The 9,474-nt window shown below is 41.6% G+C and overlaps 1 protein-coding gene across 1 annotated transcript; it reads left to right on the top strand.

The window, feature by feature from the left end:
• The first annotated feature begins 5,933 nt into the window (after window positions 1-5,933).
• On the top strand, window positions 5,934-7,719 carry LOC103599381. Its single transcript, XM_008583490.1, is given in 4 exon segments — window positions 5,934-6,329; window positions 6,833-6,999; window positions 7,471-7,556; window positions 7,610-7,719. Coding segments are annotated over 4 exon segments (759 nt in total).
• The last annotated feature ends 1,755 nt before the right edge of the window (window positions 7,720-9,474 follow it).

Genomic DNA, 9,474 nt, shown 5'->3' with positions numbered 1-9,474 from the left:
CCCGTGTGCGGCAACGCGTCGCACCCCGCAGTGTCGCCCCCGTACCGGACCGGGGACCGGCAACGGGATTGCAAACCTCGGCGTTGCTCCCGCGCCTCGCTCAGCCAGTGAGCGGGAACCGGTCTGTATGTGGGATCCGAACCCTCGGGTGGGAGCGCCGCCGTGCTTCCCAAGCGACGCACTATCCAGTGCGCCACCGGGCCGGCCCCGTCTCCAGCACTTTCTGATGGAATGACACATACACTCATGGCTTTCCTGAGACAGTACATTTTTCGAGTTCTTGAATGGCAGGAACTGTTAACTGTGTGCATCTTCCCACTAAAATATTTCACTCAATCTTCACAATTCTGTATATGCCCTCTCCATCTGGCTGTCCTATTGTATTCATAGGTAACAGAAAAAAGAGATCTGTTGATATGCCTGAAGTCTGTCCCCATAAGAGGAGCAGCAGCCATCTAAGAGGAGCAGCAGCCATCGACTGACACAGAACAATGATAATGGCAGAATTGTCATATGAGATATTAGTCCGGGAAATAATACTGATCTTTCTCCTCTCAGCAACCACAACAACCCGTCTGCCTCTCTGCAATGGTGACATTCAGATGTCACCACCATTTCATTAAATGGAATCAAAACAGCTGTGAGGATTGCTGTTTTCTTTTATAGCACAAAGTCATCATAACTTACTTTACAAAGCAGCTAGCAAGCATGGATGAAATGGAAAAGCTGATTGCAAAAGCATGAACATGAAAAGAGGAACAAACTGCCAAACAAAATGAGAGCTGGTAGAGTTGGGAGATAGCTGGGAGCCCCCGGCTCGCTGAAGATGACCCTGGAGCACACGATTTGCAATTGACTATGAGTCAAAGATACACCATAGGACAAGTTGAGTTTAGCATCCAGTAAACAGATACCTAGATACTAAGACTCAGTTCAGCCTAAGATAGATCACTATCCAACCACTCCTTAGAGGCAGAAGCTCAGGCAATATAGCACTTCTAGTCCCCATCTCCTACCTGCAATACTCAGGTAAGACTAAAATTCCCTCATAAGGCAGTTTTTAAATCTTGGAAGAATGCCAGCTTTCTCAACTGAACAGTATGGCTGGGCCAGTGTTGCTAAGTGGTTAAGTCATTGGCTTTCAAGTGAGGCAGAGGCTGGGTTTACTTTCTGCCCTGTGCTGCTATTTAGCTGTGTGTCACTGGAAAAACTACTTAACCTCTACATCTCAGTTTACTCATCTGTAAAATGGGCTTTATATGGTAGCAGACCTTATCAGTGTTCTGTCCCTACCTTCAAGCTTACCACTTCCAACTCTATTCTTTGCCTTACAGTTTTTTCTAGTGTATAATTGCCTCAGGTCCCTTGCCCACTGGATGGGAAAACTATAAAACACAGGTCTACATCGACTCCAGGTTTCTACAGCAGGATCAACTCCAGTGATCCACAGTGGTAACTTGCTTAATAACAAACAATTTGTCAGCTGCCTCCTGTCTTTGTCTCATTCCCCACTCATCTTCTGGGATTTCCCAAAAATGCCTCCCAGATCATTTCGGGGAATGCCTTTCTCTCATCAGTCTTGAGGAGAGGCAAGGGCTGCCTTTTTTTAATCGATCCTCCCAAAAGATGTGCTTGTTCTTTTTTTTAGCCTGCATCCAGGAGGCCCTACAAATCTATACATGAGGTTTTCCAGTTCCCAGATATAGTTGGTCTCTCTCCACAACCATCCCAAACTCCAGCGGTGATCCTTCCCAAAGTATTATAAGTTTCTGCATTCTTGTTGTTTAATACCAGAAATATCCTAAGATTGTTATTTGAAAACTCCATTATTAAGACGGGGAATGTGCATTGCTATTTCTTTCTGAAATTTGTACACTCGGACCCACCTCATATTTATGATGTGTGGTGAATCAATACTACATTCTGACAAAGTGAACTACCTGCGGTCCCCAGGGTCACAATCCCACATCTCCAAGGACAGCAAAGAAAACTTTTTATCACAAACTCCATTTTCTTCTCGACTTCCTATATATAATTGGGAATATTTCCACAATTGGGAAGAAAAATCTGTCAATAAGTTTTCCTCGCTTAACCTTGTAGGGTCTTCTAAGAATTCAGACATTCAAAAAATGCGCAACTATACACTGAGGGCTTAAGGCTCCTTGGTCATGGTACGACTTGAGAATTAGCAGTTATTCGTGGGAAGGCTGAAGTCTAGAGCTTGTTAGCACATTGAATTGGAGCAAAGGTGTTAATGAAAGTAGTGTTGGCGTTTATTTCTCATCAAGGCTAAATGAGACTGGGTGGAAGAGTCAGATCAAATGTGTCTTCTGGGGTGAAAAACAATTCAGAACACACACTTTCTTAATAGAGAGACCATCACATAACAGAAACTGCCAATATTATTATTAGTTATTATTTTAACTCTGGCATTTTGGGTCAGGACCTCTATGCAAAGGAGTACTTGTGGCCTGGACACCTGAGAGCCTCAAACAGCTGCAAAACATAGCCATGGCACTTTGCAAAGGCTGCCACTTTCTAGACAGCGGCACCAGTGTCAGCTCCCTCTGGGGGGTGGTTACTCTCCAAGGGGCTGTAATCTTTGCAAAGTCTAGTAACTCTGACATTTGTCTCAGGGTAAAGCTTGTTTCAATTTTTCCCCCTTTTTAATCAGTTCAAATTCAGACCCGTTTCAGTGCTGATGGGCCAGCACTATCCTTAGGGAGAACTCACAATCTCTTCTCTGTTCATTTAAGGGATTTAGGAATGCTTGGTAGACAGCATCTTATTGGAACCAATGAGGCCCATATAAAGCTTCAGGGATGTTGACAAACCTGCTCTGAGCTGCCATAGAATTTCTTCCTCTGAACAGCAACATAACTTGTCTGTGGAAAGGGCTGCTTGAGAAAATTGAATTCTTTATGATGGCAATTCGGTCTCAAATCTGAGTCCTTGATAGTAAAACGTATTTAAATTTAAAAGCATATTTTGATGTAAAGTCTATGGAAACCCCCCTCCTTCCCAGGTTACTTGGATACTCTCACCAAACAGAGTCCTTGGGGCTGGCTGCTTCATGCCTGTTTCATTTTCCCATTCAATCCATTTTCACTGAAAAGGAGACGTAAGCAGTGAAGCCAATATAGTTTTATTGGATCCAATGCACTGCCACTAAAACAAATATATGTACACTCAGGCCAATACACTTTTATTAAAACAAATAGAATTTAATTCAAACCAGCATTCAATATGTTTTCTCAAAGCAATGAAATTAAGCTCTACCAGTACTTCTGCTCAATATGTTTTCCCAATCAAATCCATTTGAACAAAGTGAAATATATTTATCATAGATAACACATTTTTATTAAAAACAAATTCACTGAAACTAAGTTTCCCTTTGAACCAATAGATAGAAATTCTAACCAATTGTACAATTAGATGATAGAAACTGATGTATTTTTACTTTAGCAAAAAGCATTTCTATTCAGGTCCACTTTAAAACACACTAATGAATAATAAAAGTTGCTCCAACAACGTCTAATGGAGTTTTTCCCAAAAGTATGTCCTTTGGAGCTGAAGTACAATCTAGAAAATAAAAAAACACTTAGGGAAAAAAAAACAGTGCTGGAATAAGATTACGATAATTTCAGATATTTAAGACTAAATATTTATTCCATCTACGTGTACTTTAGAGTGAAGTTAGACGTGTGCAAATGCAGAGAGACATGCTTGGGGGTACTTTTTAGCTGTGTTTGCTATTATACCACGTTAGCCAGAAAAATCCTTTCTTATCAGTGTTCCAAAGTAGTATCAATTCCCATGTGTCTGAGGGTGACTAGGGATTACCATGCGTAGAGAGTACGTGATGGAATGGGGGGTCATGTATTAGTGTGGCTCTCTGGAGGGGATTTCAGTTTTGGTGGTTAGATCACAAAACATCTTCAAGTCTTCTGAAGAATCACAGAGAAGGAGAACTACTTCCAAATTCCAAATATGGGAGGGTAACCGTATCCAAATGCAGCCCACCTCTATGCAGGGCCGCCGTGCTCCCGACATGAGGCAGACTCTTGGGTAGACAAGCACATCTACAGAAATTACAGCCTACTCCCCTCGAAGGATATTAGGGCTCTGATCAGTGGCTGACATCCCTGTCTGCCTCCACTGTGTCCCCCACACTCTGTCTTCTCTGCTTCCATCCTACCCCGAGGCTGTAGGAGGACCCAGGGACAAAAACAAAGGATTCTACTCTCGTCACTAAGCAGCCCAGAAAATGCTCTTTAAACCAAGACTGTGGGTTCCCAGTACTACTTTCTCCTCTCTGCCTGGAAAAGTGCAAAAAGTACAGATTATGTCCACAAGTATTGGGCAAATAATTCATTAAATAGCCTAGACTCCCCTTCTCTGAGACACAACTGGTCACAGAGGATACCTTGAGCATAGTTAACACGAAATGTTCATCACAGAATTGTTTAAAAAGGTGAAATGTTAGAAACCCAAATATCTAGCACCCAGGGGATTAGCTAAATATACTTTAATAATAACTTCCTGATGTATTCTATAGTAGTAGTATCAACATAGCATTGCAAGCATTCAAAGTGACATTGTAGAGATATTTAATTGAATAGGAAATATGCATGGTATATTAATAAATGAAAAAAATGTTAAAAAAATTCATGTGTAGTAATTTCTGTCTTCGTAAAATAGACGTGCATATCTGTGCATAGACAAAAACATGGGACAATGACTCTAACGCTATCAGTGGTTAAATGAGTCACAGGGTTATAGACTTCTCTCTCTTTCTCTCTTTCACCTGTATTTTATAAATTTCCTACAATGAGCATGTTTGTAGAGATATTTAATTGAATAGGAAATATGCATGGTATATTAATAAATGAAAAAAATGTTTAAAAAATTCATGTGTAGTAATTTTTGTCTTCGTAAAATAGACATGCATATCTGTGCATAGACAAAAACATGGGACAATGACTCTAACGCTATCAGTGGTTAAATGAGTCACAGGGTTATAGACTTCTCTCTCTCTTTCTCTCTTTCACCTGTATTTTATAAATTTCCTACAATGAGCATGTATTACTTTTGATATAAGAAAAATGTATTTTAAAAGTAGTTTTTTGGTTGTTTTTTTAAAAGATCATGTTAAGACCAATTTATTTATTTATTTTTTCTGATCAAACAGAATAAAGTAACTTTTATTTCAGTAATGCCAAATGTGAAACAGATAAAAAAATAAAATTAGTATCAAAATAGCAGCTATAGAAACATATACAAAATAATCCTTACAGACCAATTTAAAAGGTAGTGACCAAGTATTGGGTCTGCCTCTGTAATCTTAATTCTGTCACCCTTTCAGAAAGAGTCAGTATTTCATATCAAATTCTTTTGTCTTTTTGCAAAACTGCATCTGAACACTTTGTTCAACTGGTCATCCAACAGGCATTTAAAAAGAACCCACGTAATACATTCCTCCTTGAGTTTGTTCCGTGAAGCAGTGTGGCTTAGCACAAAAGATGTGCATTCTTCGTTTTGTCAGATAATATGAACTACACCATTCCAGATTTTACCTTTTGCCTTAGCTCAGTGCCATGCCTACCTGTTTTAACGATCTCCTCTCAGATATCTGGTAACATGTAATTCCTCTGCTACTTTTCAGTTATTTCAGTTCTACTTTCTTCCTCTGTCATTCTGTTTTTCATTGTGGTTACTTATAAAAGAGATCCAGATTTATCTTGGAAATAGATTTGGATAACAAAAAAAATCTTGTAGGAACAAATTCTAAAAAAAATATAAATATTTGAATATGATTATGCAAAGAAAGCTCCTGTGGCATTCTTGGGAGCTTGATGTGTCCACAGAGTCCCAGCTACACTGGCTAAGCGACATCTAAGGAAGAACCCCAGGGAGAAGTGGAGCTCGGAGTCATGTCATTTCTCTTGCTCATGTGCAAGCCCCTCTGTCCTCTACCTGGCACTGATAGGGATGGGTCAACTTCCCTGTGTGGCGGAATAGCTGGGGCAGCCTCTTGTCACCTGGAGATGGTGGAAAGTGAGCGTAGGAACAGCAGGCGTCCCCCCTCCTTCCCTGGGATCCTCCCTGTGCCCTTCTCAGGGGGATTTGCTCTTCTGGGCTTCTTCATCAACATGGTTCCTAGTCATGGGTTCAGCACGTTCAGTTCAGTGGAGTCCTTATTAGGTGTTTTCCTGTGCCCAACAGTGAGGATGGAGAATGGGGATAAGAAGGACAAAAAGGAGAGGGATTGTGTGGTGTTTAATGATAAAGAGATACAGACAGACAGAGAAACAGAACAGACATACAGAGTGCATAGAACATGTTGAATTAATACTGACATTTATCTAGCTGCAGTTAAAACTCGGGTGGAAATAATTGCTGTGCATAGTATTGTTTTAGGTGAAAATGGTAGGAATAAATGGAACTGTCAAAGTTGTGAACCTTCCTATCTTCATTATAAATAAAGAATTAAGAAATGAGAAGCAGTAAGGAAGGAGGCGGGGGTTTGGAGATTTATTTTTCTTCCCGCAAGGCAATGTTCCCACTGGAGCTTGGCATCCTGTTTTCCGTCCTGCTACTTACAGTTACTTCATTTTCTCCCCACTTGGGAAGGGTCCTGCAGAGCCCCTCCAGCCCACTCCCAGCCCGCTCTTCTTTGCAGACCACTCATCCTCTTTCACTCACCTTCAAAGCATGCTACTCGGCAGTTCTTTCCAGTCCTGGGGAAATGCTTTCTCCAGAAGCTGTGCATTAGCCAGTCTAAAACCTCTTAATCACCCTTTGATGTAGATGTCTTTTCCCCATTTCACAGAGGTGGAAAGTCTCAGAGAAGCTGAGTTGCTCAACCCAAGCCACACAGCTCCTGCATGAACTGAGCGGCAGAGCTGAGATTCAGGCCAGTCTGCGGACCCCGGTTGCAGGCGTGCTGCGCTGCTCCTCGCTGCTCTCCTGCGAAATCTCAGGATTGTCTGGCTCATCGTGTGCCTGGAGTAGGAGAGGAAACTGAGGCCCAGTGAGGTGAAGTGGCTTGCCCAAGGTCATTCGACTGTGCCAGGTAGCCTTGGGCTGTCTTCACTCCACCATGCAGCAGAGCTCATTGTATTCAAATATTTTAGCTAACTTGTTCAGATGCCAAAACCCTGCCACTAAAATTACCGCCAGCATGTTCTAAGAGAAAGCGGCTTAGTTCCAATCTCTTCCCCCATCTTTTTTTTTTTTTTAACCAGAGGCCTAAGAAAGACCACAGCTGTGGTTTTGTTTCATCTCTTTTCCTTTCCTCCCTCAGGTAAGGGAGCCAGTGTGTGACATGGCTCTAAAATGTGCCACCAGTAGAGGGAAAAGGCTTGGAAAAAACAGGAAGAGGGTCTGCGCTTTCTCTCTGTGTCTCTCTGTCTCTCTCTCTCTCATTCACTCTTCCTTTCCACCCAAATGTCTGCCCTGTGTCTCTAGGAATCCAACCTCAATCTGCCCAATCTGTTGGGCTTAGGAAGTGACCAAAGCCAAAGGCTGGTCTGGGAGAGAAAAAGGAGACAGACACACCAGGAACTGAGAAGTATTTTGAAACCACGCCCCGCCTGCCATGGTGCAGGGGTTAATTTGGACAAGCCCCTGCCAGCTGCTGCTTCTCCTGCCTTGGGAAAGGCTCAGTGGCCTGTTTCTATCAGATTCATAGACCCTATCAAGAAAAGAGATGTTTAATATTTGTTGAAACATGGAGGTTTAACTGTTGATTGAGACACATACGGTGGCAGAAAGAGCATGGACTTGAGAATGAGATGGATTTTTTACAAGTTGGGATTAAGGTATTGACGAACCACTCTGCTAGTGGCTTTGGGGACACTATTTAACTTCTCTGAACCTCAATTTCTCATTTGTAAAATTGGACACTAGTATACAGTAGGCTTTCAATATATATCTGTTGAATTGAAATGAGAGCATTCAAAATCATTTGGGTTGCTGATTTGAAGTAAGCAGACAACCCAATTCCCATCCATCTGGAATCCAATTGTCCAGTCTCGAGTTTCAAAGGCAGCAAAGACCCTAATGGCTGAATATCACTGGGGTAATCTTAAAACGCACTAGGAGATCTACAAGCTCCATGATGACTGTATACTGGAGGCAATGCACAGTGCACATAGTCAGACCTCTGTAAGTGATTTGAATTTGCAGCAGCACTTACTTATGAATAATTATTGCCTTCAGTCACACATACAACCACAGAACTTACATTAAAAGAAAGAAGGCACAAATCATTACATTCAACCAAAACGAGCTCCTGCAGAGCTCAACAATGAGTCTAAGGTTTCTCCCTAATGTCCTAACAGGCTAGAGTATCTGAAGCCTTTTAAACAATGTATTTATTATCTAAACACTAGCAGACATCTTACTGAAATCCAGAATTCTGTCAAGAGGGAAAAGAACTGAAGAGAAAGAAAAGTGGTGTTTTGTAACTGTTTTAGCACATCCCAACTTCAACAAAACCAAGCCTGTCCTTGTCCTGTCCCTGATTGCTCTGCCAGCAGAGTGAGTGAATTGAGGCAGATTTAAGTTTTAAATGCCTCGTAATATCATTTGGGCAAATTAGCTTATATGGCTGGACATTGTGCTCCAGCCACAGAGAATGTTTTTCTCCTGTCAGAGGCTCCAACAGCCCACTGCCACAGTTAAATATCAGGAACCTCTTAACATTTTTCTTGATTTCTTCAAGAGTGAACATTAGACATATTAAGAACAACAACCCAATCATTAAGCCCCGTGCAGTTCTCCTAGGAGCCAGCTCTATTGCTTTAATCAGATTATGGACAACTCATTCTCATCACAGCCATTTATCTTCTTTGTTTACACACACACCAAGTGGCATTCTTCTTAGCATCAAAAAACAGTAATCAAAATTGAGAACAACAAAAGACCTTCATTATGTACGGTGTTAAGTAACATCTATTTGCTTTCATTAGTTTCCAAACAACGAAATACGCTGGATCTGATTAAACCTGACATGTGTTAATTATATCTGAAGTCTTGGGTTGTTTTGTCTACAATAAAGGATTACTTAAAGGTGAAGCCTGAGCTGAAATTCGAAGCACCCAGAGCTCAGAAGTCACCTGTCCCCATGTGTTTCCTCAGTGAAAGTTTCCAGCCTGAGAACGGGGCAGAAGCGGATGTGAGCTTGTCACAGAAAGTTCCGTGTTTCGGTTTGGTTTGGTTTTTAAGCCCTCAGCTTTATCACCCGATTTATGGGCCGGAGTTAAATGGCAGTACAATGCAGTTTGCTCTCTTACTGCTCAGCACTAACAGCCATGATGAGCCGTAATTAGAAGTGAAACCACCACATAAATAACATGGCAGAAAAATTGCCACAATAGACGCCAGACTTTGGCTATGGGAAACTTTAGCCGGCCCTGAGTATCCATCATACTTAAGGGGCACCGCGTGTTTTAGCCTATATTTGTCTTA

The sequence above is a fragment of the Galeopterus variegatus genome, unplaced genomic scaffold, assembly GCF_000696425.1.
Source record: "Galeopterus variegatus unplaced genomic scaffold, G_variegatus-3.0.2 Scaffold2932, whole genome shotgun sequence".
Classification (NCBI taxonomy): Eukaryota; Metazoa; Chordata; class Mammalia; order Dermoptera; family Cynocephalidae; genus Galeopterus; species Galeopterus variegatus.
This window is presented reverse-complemented; position numbering and strand designations above follow the sequence as displayed.